Raw genomic sequence first — 22,432 nt, 5'->3', positions numbered from 1 at the left:
ATTTAAAAAAAAATTAAAAAAAATAAAAAAAAAAAGAAATAACTTTTGGTGCAAACATGAAGACCTGAGTTTGGTCCCAGCAACTACTTAAAGATTGGTGTGGCAGCATGTGCCCCACCCTAGCACTAGGGTAGTGAAGATAGGAAGATCTGTGGGGCTTGCTAGTCAGCCAATCTAGCCAAATCCATGAGCTCCAAATCCGGTGAGGGACCCTGCTTCAAAAACTAAGATGGAGAATGAACTGAGTGATACTCAACATTGATTTTGTCTTCACATGAACACATGCTCCCATAAACACATAAACTCATAGGAACACACACATACACATCATCAGATGGTGGTGCCTGAGGAATGACAGCTGATGTTCACCCCACATACACAAAAGTATAGCTGTGAACTCCTAAAGTAGGTTCTCCAGGGAACAGGCAGGATCTGCCTGGGTGCACTCTCAAGCCAACTAACTCCCTTAGTCCTGCACTCAGCCTTGTCCTGCCCCTTAGCTGAAGGAGAGAGAGAACAAGCTGAGTGACACAATGGCTGGATGTCAGCAACCAGAAGTCACCTATGCAGGAAGCAGGCAGAAGGAAGCAAGAGTAGGAAGAAGCACGGTCGTAGGAGGACCAGCTCAGGGTAACTCAAGTAACAGCTTCACCAGGCAGAAGAGGGAAGAAAGCTAAGAGCAAGAGTGCAGCCGTCGTGCCTAGCCACATGTCCCAACACAGTCTACAACATAAGCTGCCCAGGAAAAGCTCATGTAGAGTCAGCTGTGTTCCCCAGTCCAGGTGTCAAGCCTAACTCCCTCTTTCTGGAGACCCCATCTCCACCCTAGGCTGACTGGCTGGCAAGCTTTAGGAAGGATCCACACTGGCAAGAAACCCTCACCTCTTGCCTGTCAGCATAGCTAATACCCAACGAGCAAGTTCCACCAAACATGAGGCCAGCCAGCTGGCTGTATCTCCTTGCTCACCGACCTTATGTTCCTATAGAACGGCTACAACTCCTTCCATCCACCAGGGCAGCTATACGGCAAACTCGCTAGAGGAACTACTACTGTCCTTCATGTCACAATATAATCATTTGTGCATTTGTTCAATAGCTGATTTATTTTGTTTAATAAATGAGCCTCTTTTTGAAATGCTATGGAATAATCCTGTACACTGTGAATATGTATTATTCTCATTGGTTAATAATAAAGCTGTTTGACAAGGCAGGATAAAGTTAGGCGGGACAATCAAACTGAGGACTCAGATGAAAAAGGGCAGAGTGTGGGGAGATGCCAACAAGTCACCCAAGAAGCAAAATGCTGGAGGACAAGTAAAGTCACAAGTCACATGACAATACATAAATAAAACTGGGTTAATTTAAATGTAAGAGCTAGTTGGTAATCACCCTGAGCTACTGGCCAAGCATTCTGTAATTAATATAAACTTATAAATGTTTATTTGGGACTTGGTGGTGGGCTAAAATACTCCAGCTCTATTTACATTTAAAAATATATAATTTGTTTTTTATTTTATGTTCATTGGTGTTTTGCCTGCATGTATGTCTGTGTGACAATGTCAGAATCCCTAGAACTGGACATATGTATACGTACATTATATAAATCAAATGAGTTTACACTACTTGGAGTGCTAATGCTCCTCCCAAGAGCCGCAGACTAACAAAAACCCTAGTACCAGGCATGGGAAACCTCCTTTAAAGTTGTTGGTCAGGGAGAGACTCCCAAAACAAAGCAGGCTATTGCTGTTGCCATTGGTTGCCTCCCAGAGCTTGAAGGTAAGAACTAACTGCTGAAGACACCATACGTTTTGGACAAATGCAATAAAGAAATTGAGCTAAAACTGACCTGGAAGTCTCCTCCCTGAGGACTAGTTCCCATAGTATCCAAAGGTGCTATGTGGGCTGTCAAGGGAGAAAAGCAACCAACAGTCCTACCTAGCTATGAAGCCTGCAACACAGCAGTGGCCAGCATGGCAAGATAGTCCCAAAGGTGCAATAGTGGCATCTGTATCTTAGAGGTAACCAAAGGCTGTTTAGCTGGACTGAAGGAATTCATGCCTATAAACTGTTCTATAAACAAACTTAGTTACCCACGGCAACTAACTATCCATGATTGGCAAGTTCATGGATCCTAAAGAACAGCGATTCTCAACCTTCCTAATGCTGTAACTCTTTAATTCCTCATGTGACCCCAACTATAAAATTATTTTGTTGTTACTTCCTAACTGTAATTTTGCTACTGTTATGAATCATAATGTAAACATCTGATATGCAGGCTATCTGATGTGACCCTATAGGGTCATGACCCACAGGCTGAGAACCACTGCTAAAGAGGAACCATCTACTGCCATTTTCCATCTACTGCTACTGCAGTTTAATTCCCAATGCATCCTAAATAAAATACCTATCCTTATATCCAAAGAGAAGCTCTCAGCTCTCATCAAAGAAGCTTCTTTTCACAGTACAATCACAGAAAACTAAAACTGGTCAAAACGCAGATAACAAGTGTGTGTGTGGGGGGGGGTCCCTCCTTAGCTGGTATACAACTCCTACAATTAAGGCTCAGGGAACATTGCAGGAGAGATCATGGACCCTAAAGGGGAGAGAGTAGAAAAGACTTTAAGGGGCAGAGGACCAAGATGTTCACTGCAAGGCATCTTCTAGACAGGGAGCTGTACTCATGAAATCGTAACAATATTTTCCAAGCAAGATCTGTATAAACACAATAGCAATTAATATCCAATGTGGATGAGGAAGTCTCACAGGCTCCATACCTAGAGGAAGAGCTACAGGCAAACAAGAGCTGCTAAGAGAAAGAAAATCATTCTTCTTTTCTAGGGGATGAACCCGACAGGTCATTCAATCCCAAGCAGTCAGCCCTGAAAACACACATATACAGCAGGCAACACTAAATGGGCTTAGCCGTTTGTATTTATGTGTACATGTGTATATGTAATATATGCAACAATAATAAAGAAAAAGGAGTCATGAATTTCAAGTAGGGACACAAGGAATTGGAAGGAAGTAGGGTAGAAATGATTTAAATAAGCATTCATGCATGAGATTCTCAAAAATAATGAAAATAAATGTAAAAACATAAAGAATACAATTTGAAAACAAAAAGTGTGATTGCTAAGAAAATCCTGCGGAAGCTGCTATATGTGTGGCATAATTTAAAACCACTGCACTGAATTCTCACATACACATACCATGAGATTCATAGACTCCTTCAATCTACCTGTACAACATACCAACAGATGACCTGAATAAAGCATTTGCTGTATATCAGGCACTTTTTGGAATATTTCCTTACCCATTTTAATCCTTACATCTCCATGAAGCCATATTATGATGCTTACATTCAAAGTGAGGAAGCTGAGGCGCAAAAGTAACCAGAGAGACCGAGAAAGAGAGAGAACACAAAAGCACCATGGACAACCTTGAACCCAGGCAACATGGCTTTGAATTACTACAAGCACGTGTCATTGACCTGGAGGAGATAACCTGGCACACCAGGGAATTTCCTCCATCACAACTGGCCTGTGAGCATGTCTGTAGAGCATATTCTTGATTGGTAGTTAATGCAGGTGAGACCATCCCACTGTGAACAGTGCCATCCCTAAGGTAGGTGGGTCTAGGTTATATAAGAAAGCTGGTTCCTGCCCTGCATTCCCTTCACGATGGACTAAAAGGAAATAAACCCCATCTTCCCCAAGTTGCTATAACAAACTATGTCAACTTCTAATCTTCTGACAGATCATCTAAAATAACAGTTACACTCGACTCTTCTACCACCTAAGTACAAAGACATCTATGTCCACAGCCACTACACCATAACTACAGGCCTCTGAGCTATTGACCTCCAGTCTGGGCTTGTTCTACCAAGGCCTGCCATGGCAAAATATGACCAGCTTCCACTAAACTTTCCAAGACAGCTGGTAACTCAAGCCAGAAACAAAACCACAGCTGCCACAGAATAACCACACTTTAAATCACAGCATCATGCTGCTCAGTTGTCTGGGACCCCAAACTGGGCTTTGCAGGCTGGGAGGGGAACCAAAGGTCATGAAGTCCTCAGCACCCACAAGCACAGGTGATGAACAAGCAAACGTAGACATATGCTTGGTCACTGGCTCTTTACTGGCTCCTGAATATTGACATTGACATTTCAGGATCAAAAACCTACCAAAGGACCAGAGGAGGCAAAAGAACTCTCCAAGAGTCAAAGGCTCATCCCACCAGTGGAAAAATCAACTACTGGATCACTATCATCCCGAGGAGGACCTGCTATCACTGGCTCACCTGCTATGGCTAAGAGAACCATCTGCAGACAGAGGATCTGCCATTGCTGCTAGGACACTACCTGGTATCCAGACAGCTCTCACCACTGCTAGGAGGAAAGGATCTATGAGCCAGGCCAGGGAAGGCAACAGAAAAGGCAAAGCCTATCTTTAGCACATCTTCCAGAAGCATTAGGTTGGATAACAGAGCATGCACTCACACATGCTGATGCCTACTTGCCTCCACCACAGCTAAGCTTTAACCACAGGCTTCCTGTAACCTATCTCCTTGACATAGCACAAAGCAGGTACTAGTGAGCAAAGCAGGGTAGAGCTAAACAGAAGTCACCTCCAGTTCCAGTAAAAGGCCATGACATATGGATGCAACTGATTCTGAAATGGTTCAGCAGGGAGATGGGGCACTTAGGCACTTTAGTACACAGTTATGACATAAGGATATGCAGGGTGCTTGCTTTTTTCATACCTTTTTCATGATCTTTAAATTATTTTCTCTTTCATTCTTTTTTTGGGGGTCTCATGTACCCCAGCTCTAAAAGACTTCTTCTTCAAATGGAGGACAGCCCTTGTACTACTCCACCTGATATTCTGGACCCCAGAAGTGAAAGAACCCTGATCTAGGAGCCAACTCACTCAAGTTTCTATTCTAGCTGCAAAGCTAGTAGGGAGAGTCAAGTGACTTAAGGTCACTCCCAGCTGGGAGCAGCACAGCTGGAATACAGACAGCTGCCAATTCTACCTCCCTACAGGGACCTGTAATAGGCAAGGGACTAGGATTCTTAAACTGTAGTCCTGCTGAGAGAGCAGGTTTTCTTAACTACCAATGCTGGAATCACCCTGGAGAAGGATATGGCCGCCGAAATTATGATTTTGCTTCCAAATGAGAGCTTCAACAGTGTTAGGGTGAGCAATTAATGCTGCACTCCCTACAGGTGGGGAAAAAAGCCAGTAGTGGCTCTCATAGCCCTCCTGCCCCCTATACCATCCCAGCTTCTTGTCATAACTACTTAAAAGGTCCAAACCCTCCTTTCCCCAAATTGAGAGGCCTTAATGTATTGGTCAACCACAAAAGGTGGGGGGGGGTAATCAGAGCAAAGTACTAAGATGGCAGAAGTTTGGTACCATCACCTAAAGGACCTCTGGGACCCGTGAGAAGACAAAGGCGGTCAGAGATTCCATATCTAGAGTTAAAAAACAATTTATAAGCCAAGTGTGGTAGCATGTGCTTTAATCTGTGCTCAGAAGGCAGAGGCAGACAGATCTCAGAGTTTGAGACCAGTCTGGTCTACAGAGGGCATTCTAGGACAGCCAGGACTACACAGAGAAACCCTGTCTAGAAAAACCAACCAACCAACCAACCAACCAATAGAGTAACATGAGGTTTTTCTGAGGCCCAAACTAGACATAAACAGCCAGATGGACAAGGATCCAAACAAAGGTGTATAGTGACCAAATCAGTCAGGCCCATAAGACTGAAATCTCACCTGGTCACTTAGCCTTTACGAGAGCATTCTCTACTTTAATTTCTCTGTCTATAAAATTGGGCTAGTAAGAGTTCCAGCGACTACCAAAAGTTAACACAAACATTAATGCTTAGAACAGTGTCTGACATGTAACATCTTCAAACAACCAAGATCATTTTAAAGAATATGTAGGTTGGAGGTATAGCTCAGTGGCAGAGTGCTTGCCTAGCATGCACAAGGTCCTGGATTTCATTACCCATCACTATAAAAACAAAATAGAAAAAGAAGCTTGGACAAGTCAAGCCCTGCTCCACACACTGCCTCCTCCCCATCCATCTCTGAAAGGCCTAGCCTGCACCAAAGAAACCCACAATGTCCTGGCTCTTTCTCACAAGTAACACTGGGCAGAAGCAAGAGGACAACTCTCTGCCTCCTTCCTAAGAGACCTAACTTTTATTCTCCTCACACCCACGTATGGATCAGACCTAGGACCTTGACAGGAAGCAAGCAAATCTAAACCAGAGAAGGACCTTTCTCTCGAAAACCCAGCAAAAAGACTCTGCCCAGCACTCCCAAGACAGACAGGAGAAACATGCACACAGACACAATAGCACACAAGAAAAAAAAAAAAAACAACAACTGGCCCAGCAACCCCTGTCTTTGCTGACCATGTCAGGGGGTACATTAGAGTGCTTACGTACTGGACAACTTAAGACAGCTCTGCGGTCTACTGCCAAGTTCCAGCCTAGAAAGCCATAGATTCGAGAGCAAATTACTCCCTCTATTGGAGCCTCTTGCACTACATGTCCCATTCAGACTGTAGGAGGGTTCTGGGGAGACCCTCTCTTGCTGCGCATGTACAAACGGATGGATGGCCTCTGTCATCGGTCTCCAGGCTCCATGCTCAGGGATACTCGACACACAGGACTATACTGAAGAACTCCTATTTGCTCTCTTCTCCAACACTTCTAAGGAGAGGGCTGTTCTCTGCGCCTGATTATCTTCAGTGATGGCAGGCAGCACGAACTCACATATCCTTTCCCAATTGCTCTCAGCCAGCTGGCAGGATATGTGTACAAACTGGCCGGGGAAAAACGGTTAGGGACATTGGTCGCCTCTGTAACTAGACAGAAGTTGGCTCTGGAACAAGAGGAATCAGGCAGGCAGGCAGGCAGGCAGGCAGGCAGACATGGCTCTATTCCAAGGCCTAGAAACCTCCGCTGCAAAACTGGGACCCAGAAAACAGAAAGGGATGGCAATCCACTCTATACAGGCATATACATGTTTACCAAGACTTCAATCACAAGAACCACAAACCCAACAGCCCGACAAAAGAACCATACCCAGCAGGCTGCTTTACAGTCAGTTCACTATATAGAGCGGCCGGTTGCACTGAGTTCTTCTCGGGAGCCCAGGGAGGCACTCCTCAGTTCAGCATCGGCCTGGGGTCTTGGTCATTGGGGCTTAGGCAGACATTTCCACATGTGACAAAGGCACAAAGCCCACCACTGCAATATGTTACAAGACGGGAGCTGGGCTGGGACACTGCTATGGGTGCACCCATCTGCTGACACCCAGTCATGATGTCACCCACAGAAGACTTGCCTTGGGCATTCCTTCATGGGAACCATTCCCCACTAAAAACACGAAGCACGATACTTGCCACTGCACTGGCACAGAGGTAAGTCTGCCGACACACACACACACACACACACACACACACACATTAAAGCATCCCTTTCACCGAAAGTTCAGACACCCCTGCTAGTTCTAAAACTTTCTGGCAGATTCCTAAAGGGACAGTGAGGCTGTAATGGGAACTCTTGAACCTGATGGCTAAATCAACCCTGTTTTGGAGAGTGGGGGAGCAGTTAGGTTTTCTTGGTGCAGTTTAGGAGTGTTTGAAATAGGTAAAAAAAAAAAAAAGAGGGGGGGGATCTGAGGTTCCCCACCACACACAAAACTCCAAGGAAGTACCAGAAGTATTTAATCACATCACACACAACTAAGTGCCGGGCACCGCTGAGAGGACTCTGTCCCCTGCACTCGGGGTTTGGTTTACTCCCAGTACCTCCTTTGGGCCGGGCTAGACTTCTGTGATGCAGCGTTTCATTAAGAGGCAATAAGCCACCAGGCATCGCTGTCCAGAGCTGAAACACTGGCACAAAGCCACAGTTGGGCGGACAGTTGGGACACCAGGTGCCTCCACAAGCTGCTCTCAGCCCCTAGACTTCCACTCAGCCCAGCAGAAGCTCCTGGCCAGTGTCTCCCAGAGCACGGGACACTCTACAGACGTGGGTCCAAAGGCGACATCCTTGAGGCTCCGAACCCAGGTACAATCCAACTTGTGCCCGGGCAGGGGACGAGAGGCCCGCAGGCAGGCCTCGCCTGTGCCTTGCCGAGGCGCAGTGGACGCCCAGCTGCGGCGGGTGAAAGGACGTCCCCGGCCCCACCCCCGACCGCGCCCCCACCCCCAGCACCGCGCACCTGGCCGCAGCGGCTCGGTGACAGTGAGAACCAGCAGGAAGAGCAGCAGAAAGGCACCGCTGTCTGCCTTGGGCACCATTTATCCTCCGTTCATCGTCCCCGGGGCAGCCGCGAGACCCCGCGGGGAGGCCGGACCTGGCCCAGATGAGGGAGTGAGGGCCGGACTCCAGCAGGGGGCAGAGAGGTGGCGTGCGAGAGATCCAGCTGGGCCGCGGCGACGCTGGCCGGCTGCAAGGGAACGCCGCCGACCCGTGCGTACTCGAGGCCGCAAAAGCGGGACGGGATTCCGGCTCGCGCAAGATGGCGGCTGTCCTGCTCGGGCCCGCGCGACCCCGCCTCCAGCCCACACTAACCAATGAACGCCGAGCCGGGAGCGGGGAGGCGGAGGGAGAGCAAGACGGGCGCGCTCCAGACGAGGGCGGGGCGTGAGCAGGAGAGCCGAAAAGAGGACAGGCCAAGGGCCTGGGCGGTAGTGGGCGGGGTCTGGGGCGGGCTTATAGGAAATGAGGCGTGCCATTGGCTGAGTCAAGAAGCGGGGGGGGGGGGGGGGGCTCGGGACTGAACCTAGGCGGCTAGGTGACAAAGGGGTCCCTGGTACTTTGTGGGGATCACAAGGATCCACAGTGTAGGCCCCTGGTCTGGAGGAGGTAGGAGTGGGGACCTGCGATTAGAGAATTGAGGAGGCAGCACAGGGCATGAATGATCTTTACTCCTGGAGGCCCAGGTCTGCCCCAGTGCCCAACATACACCCTAAAGCGGTCTTCTAAAGGCCCAACCTCCGTGAAGAAAGTGAAGAAATCCAGAGAGCTGGCCGACTCTGAGATTGGGGAAGGAACACAAAACAATTTCAACAGAGGAGGAAATGGCCTAAGGGATGTCAGAGAGAATAACAGAGAAGCCCAGATCCTCCGGATCAAATCTTGGAAAGGTCCTGCCTATACAAAGAAGGAGAAAAGTTCAAGCAGAGATGAGGCTAAAGTCTGGAAACAAGGTTCCAAGTGCTGACCTCACAACTACCCTCATGAACAGCATGAACGTGGAAGGAGAGACAGCACATGGAGCAGCGACCTGTTCGGGGGAAGGACCACCACCTTTGTACAGCCCCTGCAGTGGATGAACAGCTCTGGGGAAGGAAGTGAAAAGGGGGAAAGCCAGCCACCTTCAGCATACCTAACTCACTTCAGTGCCTCCACCAAGTCCTGGGATTCCAATCTGTGGTAACTGGAGCCATGTGAGTGAGGGATGCTAACTCCTAACAAGTAGATAAAGACAAATTCAAACCCAAGATTAGGTCAGACCATCAGATATTCCAACTTCCATAGGTCTTCCCCAGGGCAGATGTTAGACTCAAATCTTGTCACAACGAGGGAGAGCCCCTTGCTGGCAGAAGCAAAGATACCTATCCAGCACTGCCCTTGGCACTTGGACGGTCTCGGTGGCACATTCCCAGGACTCAGTACAACAAGATCCAGGCCCAGCCTTCTGCCCCAATACCAAGCCCATTCCAAATCTGCCTCTGGAGCCCAGCCAGAGCCATGGGTTGGGCAGGCCTTTAGGAGGGAACTCACAGCCAATTCCTGCAGCTGTCCACCTGTGGTGCCTCTGTGAGAACCAGGAAAGGTCTGGGTGAGAAGAGCAGTACAGCGTAAAGTCCTACTGAGCCCACAGTGAAAACACTGTGTTACCACAAATAAACACTGGGCCAGAGGAGATCAAGGATCTGAAGAAAGGTGTTTTAGAAGAACCCTCACCCTTCTCGGCCCTGCTATGTGCCTTTGAGGGTTGCCTATGCAGACAGCATCAAAAGCGGAAGGGGTGCAGGTCACAAATGGTTTTCTTATCACTGGCCTGCGAAGAGTGGCACTCTCCATTTCCTTCCCCGACCCTAGGGAACTGCATTACCTACAGGGTTCCCTACATTTTGCTCCCACCTTTGTGAAGCACCCCCTTACCCAGACTACTTCTGATTATCCTTAATTGAGACAATCTTCTGTTTCCTGTTGGGGTCCTTGACAGACAGGACCACCTACCCTAGATCCCCTGGATTGACCTGGCTTGCAATAATGAGTCATGCCTCTACATAGTTCAGTCTTTAGGTTTAGAAACAAGGGCAGAACTTTGTGTCCCATAACCCCCTCTTACCTTCGGCTGGAGCCAAGCATGGAGCCATTTTGTTCACTTTTAGTCTGTTCCCGTACACTGGCAGACCTTTCTCAGGTAATAGCCTCATTTCCCCCAGGGCAGTACTCCTTTGTGACTTCACCCACTGAAGTCACCCCGGAGACAGTGCTGAATGTTCCATGCTAGAGTCTTGGCCTCTTAGGAGGCAGGGACAGCAGGCCTGGCCAGCTCAGAGGACTCTCTGTCCACAGTGTAAATGAGGACGCTGCTGGCCCATGTCTGGCAGGGATGTAGAGGGCAGCCTCAGAGGCACTGGGCACTCCCGGAACCATGGATGACGCTGCCGTCCTCAAGCGACGAGGCTACATCATGGGGATAAATTTGGGAGAGGGCTCATATGCCAAAGTCAAATCCGCTTACTCTGAGCGCCTAAAGTTCAACGTGGCGGTCAAGATCATCGATCGCAAGAAAGCCCCCACGGACTTCCTGGAGAAATTCCTTCCCCGGGAGATTGAGATTCTGGCCATGCTAAACCACCGCTCTATTGTCAAGACCTACGAGATCTTTGAGACATCAGACGGCAAGGTCTACATTGTCATGGAGCTTGGAGTCCAGGGTGACCTCCTTGAATTCATCAAAACCAGAGGAGCCCTACAAGAGGATGATGCTAGAAAGAAGTTCCATCAGCTCTCCTCGGCCATCAAGTATTGCCACGATCTGGATGTTGTTCACCGAGACCTCAAGTGCGAGAACCTTCTGCTTGACAAGGACTTCAACATCAAGCTGTCTGACTTCGGCTTCTCCAAGCGCTGCCTGCGGGATGGTAGTGGGCGCCTTGTCTTCAGCAAGACCTTCTGTGGGTCAGCAGCTTATGCGGCCCCTGAGGTGCTGCAGGGCATCCCCTACCAGCCCAAGGTATATGACATCTGGAGCCTAGGTGTGATCCTCTACATCATGGTCTGTGGCTCCATGCCCTATGACGACTCCAACATCAAAAAGATGCTGCGCATCCAGAAGGAGCACCGAGTCAACTTTCCACGCTCTAAACACCTGACTGGTGAGTGCAAGGACCTCATCTACCGAATGTTACAGCCAGATGTCAACCGGCGGCTGCACATTGATGAGATCCTCAGCCACTGCTGGGTGCAGCCTAAGGCACGAGGTCTGTCCTCTGGAGCCGTCAACAAAGAGGGGGAAAGCTCCCGGGCAACTGAGCCCTTATGGACCCCTGAACCCACTGGTGCTGATAAGAAGTCTGCCACCAAGGTAGAGCCTAGGGAAGAGGCACGATCCGAGACCCAACCTGAGACAAAACCCCAGGAAGACACTGTGCAAGTGGACAGGCAGTCAGAGACTGTGGGCCTCAGCGGTGAATTGAACAGGGAGACAGAGGAAGGGCACCCCCAACAGTCTTCAGAGACACATACCTAGTGAGCCCCTTGCAAGCCCAGGGGGCCAGCAGGGAATGAGGCACAGCTCTGGCTTGAAGCCTGAGCCTAAAAGTCAAGGGATGAGAGAGAGAGAAGGAAGACAGTCCCGGAGGAGCTGCTATTTTCGTCACTTCTCCCCCCCTTTGAACTTGCTAACTCACATGGCTAAAGAAGCAATAAATCACTATATTGGTGCAGACCCTAGTCTTGGGCTCCCCGTGGCTTCCTATCAGACTGCAAATCCTCATTCATAAGGAAATCCATTCCCCACCCACTAGCCTAAACTGTGTCCTCAGGTCACGATTGAGTTAGCAGCACCAGTCAGAGGCTGGCTGGGGGGCATTTGGAGGGGCAGAAGCTAGGAATGATGGCTAACTGAGGAGGACACAACTTCTAGAGGGAAGCCGAGAAGTGCAGAGAAGGGTGGAGAAAAGGCAAGGAGAAGACAGTCCAAGAAGGTTGAACACTGGCAGCCTGCAGAGGAAGGGTAGGCAGCAAGAGCCCTCTCTTGCACTGGAGGGCTTGCACTGGCTGCATCAGGAGCTCAGGGGCCAGACAGGTGTTTCATCACTACCCTGGGGCTCTCGGCTGCACACACCTGTGAGGGTCTGGGGAAAGACTACAGACGGTGGTGGACCCCCAAAGTACCTTGGTTGGTTCCCAACTTTTTTGGCCGCTGGTTTTCAGCTCTGCTCATCATGGGGCATGTTCCTCCTTGTCCAGCTGACAACCAGTTCTCAACAGTGCCTTTGGTTGCTCCACACCATCATTTTTCAGCCCAGAAGTTGGGGGCTCTGCTAGTTAACCCAAGCATGTCCTACAGTCATGGGTAGCTTTGACTGCATCCTGGTCTCTTCCAATCTTAATCCGTTCCAGAGGAGATGCCCCCAGTCAGAGGTGGAAGCAAAATTGGCAGCATGTCTGAACCCTATGGGCAAGAAAGGTAGCTACTGGCATTCCACATGGCAGCTTCTGGTGTTCCACATGGGCGTGGCCTGCATCTGGCACCACGGGTTGCCATGTGCTGCCTGTCTTGCTTACACCATGTCCCAAGCGGTCCTCACCTTGCTGTCGTGGCCCCTTTTTCTTCAGCTCACTCTGGGCAACCTCATGGAGGTCTAAGGGTTTAATACACAAAAATAACATTTAGACTCATCTCAACCCTGCCCCCACTGATGTCTCTACCTTGAGAAGACACCCATGCCAATTTAGAGAAGTGGGATCCTGTGAGTTCCTGAATGTTCTTCCTACATCCACCCACCTCATCCAGCCCACCTTCACCCCACTGTCTGCTGTTCTACCTATAATCTCTCAGCGTTATAATCACCTAGGTTACATCCGACCACCCTCAGAAAGGACTTCAGTGCCGGCTTCTAATCTGCCCATCAACAGCCCCTTATCCCTGCACCCCAACACATGTGCCATAAGCATACTTGCCAGTTCAGCTCTGAAGGCTGTGCTCATCTCCCCAGACTCACCTAAGGGACATTGTCCTCCTCAAAGCCTTCTAGGGCCAAGCGACGCTCTTAGCCTGCTTCTGTGATTTTTGCCTGTGAGGACCAAGTATCCATGGTGGAGGCATGGTGCTGCCCCTGAGTAACACCTCAGGTGAGAGTGAGACTGGAGAAGCCCTATGAAGGAACTTGGATGGGGCAGAAGGCTCTAGGACATATGGGACTGGGTGGTGGTGGGGTGCCCCAAGAAGAATTTAGGCTTCTCCCCTCTCACCTCTTGTAGTCTTTCATGATTTGGGGGACAGAAGACACCAACAGGACCTGAGGCTGCTTGAAATTCAAGTAGGAGACAGTTGGGGTAGCAAGGAGATGCAAGAGCCCCTGCTATGTGCATTCCAGGTATAGAAATAGCTTAGCCGCCTTTAATCCCAGCACTCGGGAGTCAGAGGCAGGCGGATCTTTGTGAGTTCGAGACCAGCCTGGTCTACAAGGGCTAGTTCCAGGACAGGCTCCAAAACCACAGAGAAACCCTGTCTCGAAAAACCAAAAAACAAAAAAAAACAAAACAAAACAACAACAACAAAAAAAGAAATAGCTCAGAGAAGGTGGGTTCCTACCAGAAAGTACAGCACCCAGAGTATGATGCGCAAGAACTGAGCCCAGTCCTCTAGAAGCAGCCTAACCATTCATGTGAGCTGCTGAATCTGACTTAGCTATCTGGAGTGGTACTCGGGGGTTTTAGGACCAGGACAGGACTTCAGGGTGGCTTCTATGGTGCATTCTTGTTCCTCGTGTCATCTTTTCCCTTTTGACTACCTGGTGGCTCCTCTGTACCTGGGTTATGTCACTTCCTCTTTGAAGCCTTCTGGCCCGCCTCCCCCACTAGAAACAGGCCTTCTTGCTTTCCCTCTGAACACAGCATCCTTGGATCACGTCTTGGCAGCTCACTGTAAGCGTAAGACTCCTGTGAGATGTGAAAATGAACACAGGACTTCTAAAGTAGCCAAGATTATACAAGATGCCACTTTGCAAAACAAACATTCGTGCACAAAATACAAGACAGTCCAACACACAAATGGGGGGCCATGCCACAGCAGTTCATGTCATCCCTGCTCACTGCTCACAAAACCTCCACTCAGAAGCTTGCTCTTTATGGACAATGCTAAAGGCCATCAACTCCTGGGTCATCCAACACCAAACCCAACACAGTCCCCTCCTTCTGGAAAAAGGCTCACGCTGGCTATTCCCAACTCCCCCACCCTTGACCCTCAGAGGCCTGCTCTGGTCCACGGTCCTGGGCCTCTACATACATCCCAAAGCCAGCTGGATTTTCTAACAGCAACCATCTTAAAAGGGACTCGGGTTGTATAAGGCCTGCCCATCCTTTAGAGAAAAGCTCATGATATTCTCTTCTTTCCTGACTTATACCTTAGCCATTCTCAGCACTTGCTTGCTTGGATATCTTAGCAGCTTTTGTACCTAGCTGAAGCTCGCCCCATCCTCCACACCTGCCCTACCTCATTGAACATGCATCTGTCTATCCTGGCTGCTCAGAACAACCCTAGCACGACCTACCCTCCCACCCACCCACCCACTCCTGTTCACCAGGTCTGTGACCCATCTGCTCACTCTACCCAAAGACCCTTGCCAACTCCTGACCCCAAACATGGAACTGCTTTCATCCAGCAGACTGGACCACCACTGGACTGACTGAACCTGGGAAGCTTCCATAAGCTCACAGGAATGTTTCTTTCAACCCCACAGAAGCAGCAGGGGATTGGCTCCAGTGAAATGACAAACACAGGGCCAGGCTTGGGGCTAGACCTGGATCACGTCCCTTAGGGCCTCACTGGTGACGAGAAAGCCACAGCAAGAAAGAGGGCCAGGGAGGGTTACCACAGGCCTGAATGCCAGCTTCATTCCAGTGGGTGGGGAGGGGGTGCTCCTTCTAGGCCTTCCTGCCTTCCAGGGGCCCCATTCCCCAGAGCCTAGTCCCTACTCCTAGCAGCCTGGCTTTATGACTTCATTCACTGGTCACTTGGTGACAATGCTGAGCGTTCCACTCCTCCAAGTCCAAGCCCAGCCCAACCAGACACCTCCCCACAGTGGGAATGAGGACCATGCCTGCTGGCACGTGTGGGGAGGGGATGTAGAGGGAGGCGGCACCAGCCGCTCCTGACACCATGGACGATGCCGCGGTCCTAAGGAAGAAGGGTTACATCGTGGGAATCAACCTGGGCAAGGGCTCCTATGCAAAAGTCAAATCTGCCTACTCTGAGCGCCTCAAGTTCAACGTGGCAGTCAAGATCATAGACCGCAAGAAAACACCCACGGACTTTGTGGAGAGATTCCTTCCTAGGGAGATGGACATCCTGGCAACCGTCAACCACCGTTCCATCATTAAGACCTATGAGATCTTTGAGACCTCTGATGGACGCATCTACATTGTCATGGAGCTGGGTGTCCAGGGTGACCTCCTTGAGTTCATCAAGTGCAGAGGAGCCCTGCATGAGGATGTAGCACGCAAGATGTTCCGCCAGCTCTCCTCTGCCGTCAAGTATTGCCACGATCTGGATGTTGTTCACCGAGACCTCAAGTGCGAGAACCTTCTGCTTGACAAGGACTTCAACATCAAGCTGTCTGACTTCGGCTTCTCCAAGCGCTGCCTGCGGGACGGGAGCGGGCGCATTGTCCTCAGCAAGACCTTCTGTGGGTCAGCAGCTTATGCGGCCCCTGAGGTGCTGCAGGGCATCCCCTACCAGCCCAAGGTATATGACATCTGGAGCCTAGGTGTGATCCTCTACATCATGGTCTGTGGCTCCATGCCTTACGATGATTCTGACATCAAAAAGATGCTGCGCATCCAGAAGGAGCACCGAGTGGACTTCCCACGCTCCAAGAACCTGACTGGTGAGTGCAAGGACCTCATCTATCGCATCCTGCAGCCAGATGTCAACCGGCGGCTGCACATTGATGAGATCCTCAGCCACTCATGGCTACAGCCTCCCAAGCCCAAAGCCATGTCTTCTGCTTCCCTCAAGAGGGAGGGGGAGGGCAAGTATCGAGCTGATTGCAAGTTGGATACTCGACCGGGCTCAAGACCCGAACACCGGCCTGACCACAAACTGGCAACCAAACCCCAGCACCGGATGCTGGTATCATCCGAGAATGAAGACAGGATGGAGGAGAGGCTGGCTGAGACTTCCAGAGCTAAAGACCATCACATCTCTGGAGCTGAGGTGGGGAAAGCAAGTACCTAGTGGTGGAGAGGGCGCTGGGGGATCATGGTGTGCAGTTTGCACTCTCATAAGCTAAATAGGCAGGTAGGAGCTGAAGAAGGCACAGGCGCAAGGAACAAGTAAAATCCGTCAATTAAACCACTATTTTGATTACGTTCTATTAGCTTTTTTCCACTTAGTAGCAAAGACATTAATTACTGACCACCAAATAAATCACAAAGTGTATACAAGCATTCAGAGTGCCCAGTGAGGAGTCTTTTTCTCTAGGACTCATCCAGCGCGGGGATGTCCAGCATACTCAGGCCCAGGCAGACCCAATGAGGCCTGTGGCAGAGGGGACCTCTGCCATAGTCCTTTGCCAGGCTTATGCTTGTCAGCCTCTGGCCTCCTCCCACCCCCAAGGCTTCCAGGCCTGGACAGCTCCATGCTTCTTCCTTAACTAATGCAATATAAGTTACCCTGACCCTGCCTTATTCCTCCCCAGTGGTCAGTATCCATTAACTTCAGAGACAATCAAAACTGCTCAAGCCTCACCCTCCCATCCCCAGGAATGGGGTGGCCCAGCTGACAGCTTGTTGCTATCTTCCCCATCCTGTCGACCTGCAATGGCCCAACCCCCAGCATTCCTCAATCAAAGTGTCTAGATGCCTTTCCTGGTTACATCCTTCCCTGAAGAGTCCCTCACACTGGTCAAATGCTTGAGGGGGTCAGCACCTAGGCAGCACGCATGCTCCCATCTCCCGTCTCTGCTTCCCACTCACTCAGGGAACCCCTTGGATTAAAGCTCAACTTCCCTGAGAGACAAAAGTACAAACTCCCTAGCCTGGCATCCCAGTTCCAGTACTGAGGCTCCCAGGGCACAGGAACTCATGGGGGACATCTGGTTAGCAGAGGCCTGACCTAGTTTGTCTCTGATGCCACGATAAAAACTTTCACCAAAAATAACTTAGGGGAGGAACTGGTTTATTTCAGTGCACACTTTCAGGTCACGGTCCATCACTGAGGGAAGCCAAAGCAGGAGCCCAAGGAGGACCCCAAAGCAGAGACCATGGAGGACCGCTGCTTCTTGGCTTCTCTCTAGCCTACTCCCAGGCTCTTATACCCCAGGGCCACTACCCAGGTATGCAGGGCCCGGCCCTTCTACATCAGTTAGCAATCAAGAAAATGCCCCCCCCCCCCAGACATGCCCTCAGGACAGTCTGATGAGAAGTAATTCTTCAGTTGAGGTTCCTTCCTCTTAGGGTAACTCCAGCTGTGTCAAACAGACAAACACCAGGCAGAACAAGAGCCAAAGCAGGGAGTACCCAACCCAGGTGGTTTCCAGAGAACACCAGTGCAGAGGCCTGAGTGGACCAATGCCAGCAGACTCTAAAGGTGGCTCTCATGGAATCAAAACAGGGTCTGGGGCTAAGAAGAGTCAGGTGTGCTCTGGCTACCTGAATAGCTCAAGCCCTGTGATACCACCAGCAGCTTCAAGACCATTGGATGGGGAATTAGATCATAGTTTCAGACTCTGATAGGCCCAGACAGTAGGGACTCTTCACCTTTGTAAGGCATAGGCTCATGGGCCCAGTAGGCCACTAGTCACCTGAGGGCTAGTTACCCTTAGTCCACAGGCAAAGAGCAGGCTGCTGGTGCACATGGCATTCACAGGTTTACAGCAAACCCAAATTCATCTTTTCATATCACAGCCCAGACTGAGGCAAGGCCAGTCTTGGCAGAGCCCAGGAGGAAGTGTCAAGAACACTGGGATAAGCAGAGATTAGGGCGGGAGGTATTGTAGGCCTACCTGAGCTAGAAGTTAGGTGCTAGGAGGTAAGAGCTGAAGTCACAGGAAAGTGACTTGTCTTGGTGTTAGCCTGATAAACAGGACCTACCTGGGCCTGTAACCAACAATCCAAATAGTCAGGTCTAGCTGGGAGCTGCCGAGCTGGACCCAGAACCCATGAGTGCAATGGCATGACTTTTGGGGTCTGAGCTTCCCTTCACAGTGGAAGGCTCAGGTGTGAACTCAGCATAGAAGGCAGCTCTGTCAGCTACACATCTCCTCCCCCAGAGCCCCTTGCTTCTTAGTCCTGAGACACCCAGGTGGGCTCCAGGATATGGATCGGCAGCCCGGCCAGATGGTGCCAGGTGTTCTTTAATGAGTTTCAGCAGGGCCTTGGGGGACAGCACCAATGCTATACTCCCAAAGGGAGTGGTCAGCGTGACTTGCCAACCTGGCCACGGCACAGCACTACACACTTGTGGTGACTGTGGTCTGGCTCTCCAAGGCCTGGAGTCCTCTGAAGAGTAGACAGCTGTCGTATACGCTCTACAAAGTGTCCCACAAAGCATCCACAGGTCCGGCCAGGCCTGGCTCTAAAAGAAGTCTGAAGCTTTGCGCCGGGCAGGAAGCTGCAGCAGGTTGTCTGTGATGGAGGCTGGGTCCTGTGTGAGGGGTGTGCGGGTGGCAGACCCAGGGGCTGGTGTGCTTGTCGGGGTCTGTGGCCCACCAGCTGGGGTCTTGAGGTGGGTAGAACGTGCTGGGGATGGTGTATAGCTTGCCCGCAGGGCGCGATCTGTATACTTGCTGGCTGTCCTGCTTACAAGGCGCTGGAGGGCTGGGGACATGGCTGGGCTCAGGCCTTTGGGAGTAAGACTGTAGAGAAGGGACAGAAAAAAGCAACCTTGTTAGAGGCCAGGTGCTGCTCAAGGCAAGGCCTCCCTCAGTTCCTCAGGAGGAGCCCTGTCAAGAGATATGGTCACTCTGAGCTGAGGACGACAACACTGGGCACAAAGCAGTCAGGTCAGATCTGTGGAACAGCTACCTCTGCCTGTGGGACTGGATGGAGCACGGACTCTCTCCAACGTGAATGACATTGACTCCACAGAACTAACAGGAGCTCACAGTCAGGCAAGGAGCCTAAAGAAGGCCAAGGAAGATACTGAGAGACAGAGAGTGCCTCACAGTCTGCTCCATACACAGCCACAGCCCTCACAGAAGAACCCTGTAAATACACCCTGGGCTCTGTCCTGCAAGTCATGAACCCACATGGTCTTAGAGGCTGAGTGAGATGGGCACAAACTCATCTCTACCCTTCCTATCCAAAGGTCCAGCTGCCTCTCACCTGGCCAAGTTCTCTGTGACTCTCCGCAATGCTTCCTGCTTCTTGGCCCGGTTTTTGGCAGCTGCTTCATTGGCCATCTTCAGACCCAGACGCTCCCTGCGGCCTGGTTCCAAGATCTACAAGGTAGTGGGCATGTGAGTGACTTGTGATGGCCCTGCTACCCAGCCAGGCAGTCTGTTATCCAGCAGGGCAGCTGCATGAGCACCAGCCTCTCCTCCATGACTGTTATAATCCAGCAACTCATCTGTCCCAATAGCTGTCAAAAGCACCGCCCAGCTGGATGAAGTTGTAGATGGAAGTTTCTGTCCCGCCTGGTCCTGCAGTTGTATCTGTCTCTGGGTTTTTACTGATCATGCTACATGTAGTGGTGCATTCCTGAAATCCCAGCAACTGGCAGAAGACTACAGAATGTGATGCCGCCCTGGCCTATACAATCAGACACAGTCTTAAAAAACACAAAGAAAAGCAAGACGGCTCAGTGAGTAAAGGTGTTTGTTAAAAGCCCGATGACCTGGTTTGAATCCCCCAAGACCCCACAGGGTGGAAGGAGAGAACCACTCAAACAGGTTGTCCTCTGACCTCCATACATGTGCTGTATCACATGCCACGCACATACATGCTTAAACACACACACAAAGAAATAATAAGTGGGTGGGAGCTGAGTGGTGGCGCATGCCTTCAGTCTCAACACTTGAGAGGCAGATCTCGGTGAGTTCAAGGACAGCTGGATCAACACAGCGAGGTCCAGGCAAATCTGAGCTATATAGTGAGACACGCTCTCAAAACACACAAAAAAGGCCGGGCGGTGGTGGCGCACACCTTTAATCCCAGCACTTGGGAGGCAGAGGCAGGCGGATCTCTGTGAGTTCGAGGCCAGCCTGGTCTACAAGAGCTAGTTCCAGGACAGGAACCAAAAGCTACGGAGAAACCCTGTCTCGAAAAAAACAAACAAAAAAATAAAAACAAAAAAACAAAACAAAAAAAAAACCCACAAAAAAGCTGGTCCCAGCACTTCAGATACTAAAAGGGGTGGAGGGTATGTACAGGAAACAGATCCTGGATTAAATCCCCAGCAACTCCCCCCCAAAAAAACTCAAGTGAAAACAACCACCACCAACAACAAAAACAGTTTAAACTGTACCATTACCTTCTAGTTGTTTTTTAAATTATTGTTTTATATTTAAGGTTTCCACTTTTCTGGAACTTACTTTGCTGGTACCAATATTCAGAACCTAGTTTACCTTATCCTCAAAGGCCCTGCAACCTCACACCATCTGAAATACCACCTTTCCCTCCCATGCCCTCCATTTTCTGTCTGCCCCCAGCTTTCCATCTTGCTTGACACTTGGGCACACCAGGCACAGTGGGCTTGTCCAGGGTTTGTTTGTTTCAGAACTCTTTCCTGGAAGAGGCCACTGCAGGGCTAGTGCCACTTCCCGTGCAGTCAGAGCCGTCGTCCACACTTTCTTGTTCAACAGCACCTTGTTTGTTCTCCTCTTTGGCTTGGTTATCTCACATCCCAGATACAGTCTACAGTCAAGACCTCCAAAACCTCCACCCATGATCTGTCTAGGTGTGTGGTACATGAACTCTACTGACTGCTCTGGAGGTCGGGGAGGTCCTCCTGGCTCGGATCAGGAGAGCAGTGTCAGGACTGCAGTGCACGTCTGACGTTGGCCTTATGAAAGCTGTGCTTCTTCCTGGGGATCCGGACTCTACTGCTGACTAACATGAGCTCTCTCTACCACAGCCTGAATTGATTACAGCCAGTATCTGGAGGCTTGAGATGACCCGGGGCCCAGCCACCAAAGCATACCTATATATTTATCAACACCACATCTAATCTTGTCGGGTGTCCAAAGAAGATTCACGTTCTTGATCTGCCCACTCAATACCCTGAGGGATAGCACCCTCACAGTGAGCAAGTATACTCTCAAGTATCAGGGACCTTTTCTCCTTAACATTCCAAACCACACTGATGCTCTGTTTTGTCCACAAACTCCCTGAAGCAAGAGACATTGTATTTTCTTTCCCCAAAGTTCTCAGGCATACCTGCCTCCCACCCACTCACTCGGGCATACCTGCCTCCCACCCACCCACTCCCTCCATCAGGGGTCACCTGATTTGTACATGTTGTCTGTCTACCTCTAGCTTCCTGTTCCACCAGAGAGAGGCCACATGATGTATACCAGGCTTTATCTGACTCAGTCTTTCTGGTTTGCTCTAGGTCTTGACCTCCACTGATCCAGTCCTACAATGCTAGGCTCACACTGTATTATCCTGAGCGTCCCTACTATGCTATGTAATCAGAGGCCAGCACATGGTCCTTCTGGAAACACACACTATGTCTGCAGGCCTACAGGGCAGCTGAAGTTTCTGGGCTAACTCTGTGTAGTCTAGCCTCCAGGCCTGCTTTGTTACCTTGCCTTGGTCTCCACCCTCCCACAGGGTTCGCTAGTCCTACCACAATCCCCCCTTCCACAGAAGTCCCGCGCTCGGCATCCACACCAAGTCCCAGCCTCACGTCCTCTCACCACAACCCACCTTGAAAGTCGGGCCTGGTGTCCTGTCCACATAGGGGCTCTCTGACCCTTCCACTCTTAGGGGGGTGTTCTCAACTTCTCCCCAAGTCATCAGTGGGGACTCATTCACACCTGCAGACAGAGAGCAGAGGACCTAGTGGGGTGCTGCCTTAATCCATGTATCCCAGCTGACATTAAGGCCAACAGGCAAACTCTTCTTCCCTGAGACTCTAGAGCCTAGCACCCCACCATCTGAAGGGGAACTTCAAAGACTCCAGAGCCTAGCACCCCACCATCTGAAGGGGAAC

The 22,432-nt window shown here is 50.4% G+C and overlaps 4 protein-coding genes across 5 annotated transcripts in view; 2 read left to right on the top strand and 2 right to left on the bottom strand.

Annotated features, from left to right (window-relative positions):
- Positions 1-8,578, bottom strand: part of Dgcr2 (DiGeorge syndrome critical region gene 2) — a 66,193-nt gene extending 57,615 nt beyond the window's left edge. For both annotated transcript variants that reach the window (XM_026777461.1, XM_005369971.2), the window contains exon 1: positions 8,249-8,578. In XM_026777461.1, the coding sequence (XP_026633262.1) occupies positions 8,249-8,327 (79 nt within the window). In that variant the 5' untranslated portion in view covers positions 8,328-8,578. The remainder of the gene's footprint in view (positions 1-8,248) is intronic.
- A 2,004-nt stretch (positions 8,579-10,582) lies between these two features.
- On the top strand, positions 10,583-12,094 carry Tssk1b (testis specific serine kinase 1B). Its single transcript, XM_005369969.2, has one exon. The coding sequence runs from the start codon at positions 10,700-10,702 to the stop codon at positions 11,798-11,800; it is 1,101 nt and encodes a 366-aa protein (XP_005370026.1). The 5' UTR covers positions 10,583-10,699; the 3' UTR covers positions 11,801-12,094.
- Positions 12,095-15,382: 3,288 nt separating this feature from the next.
- On the top strand, positions 15,383-16,513 carry Tssk2 (testis specific serine kinase 2). The gene has a single exon (XM_005369968.2). The coding sequence runs from the start codon at positions 15,437-15,439 to the stop codon at positions 16,511-16,513; it is 1,077 nt and encodes a 358-aa protein (XP_005370025.1). The 5' UTR covers positions 15,383-15,436.
- A 925-nt stretch (positions 16,514-17,438) lies between these two features.
- The window catches only part of Ess2 (ess-2 splicing factor homolog), an 11,288-nt gene continuing 6,294 nt past the window's right edge, over positions 17,439-22,432 (bottom strand). The window contains exons 8-10 of the mRNA XM_005369967.3: positions 22,147-22,256; positions 19,603-19,718; positions 17,439-19,133 (exon numbers count right to left, since the gene is read on the bottom strand). Of these exons, the coding sequence (XP_005370024.1) occupies positions 18,854-19,133; positions 19,603-19,718; positions 22,147-22,256 (506 nt within the window). The 3' untranslated portion in view covers positions 17,439-18,853. The remainder of the gene's footprint in view (positions 19,134-19,602; positions 19,719-22,146; positions 22,257-22,432) is intronic.

The sequence above is a fragment of the Microtus ochrogaster genome, unplaced genomic scaffold (genome assembly GCF_000317375.1).
Source record: "Microtus ochrogaster isolate Prairie Vole_2 unplaced genomic scaffold, MicOch1.0 UNK68, whole genome shotgun sequence".
Taxonomy (NCBI): domain Eukaryota; kingdom Metazoa; phylum Chordata; class Mammalia; order Rodentia; family Cricetidae; genus Microtus; species Microtus ochrogaster.
Note: the sequence above shows the minus strand (reverse complement) of the source record. Positions and strands in the feature narration are given on the sequence as shown.

Excerpts from the sequence above, each read along its gene's own strand:
- Tssk2 (XM_005369968.2), top strand. The coding sequence starts at position 15,437 with ATGGACGATGCCGCGGTCCTAAGGAAGAAGGGTTACATCGTGGGAATC.
- Tssk1b (XM_005369969.2), top strand. The coding sequence starts at position 10,700 with ATGGATGACGCTGCCGTCCTCAAGCGACGAGGCTACATCATGGGGATA.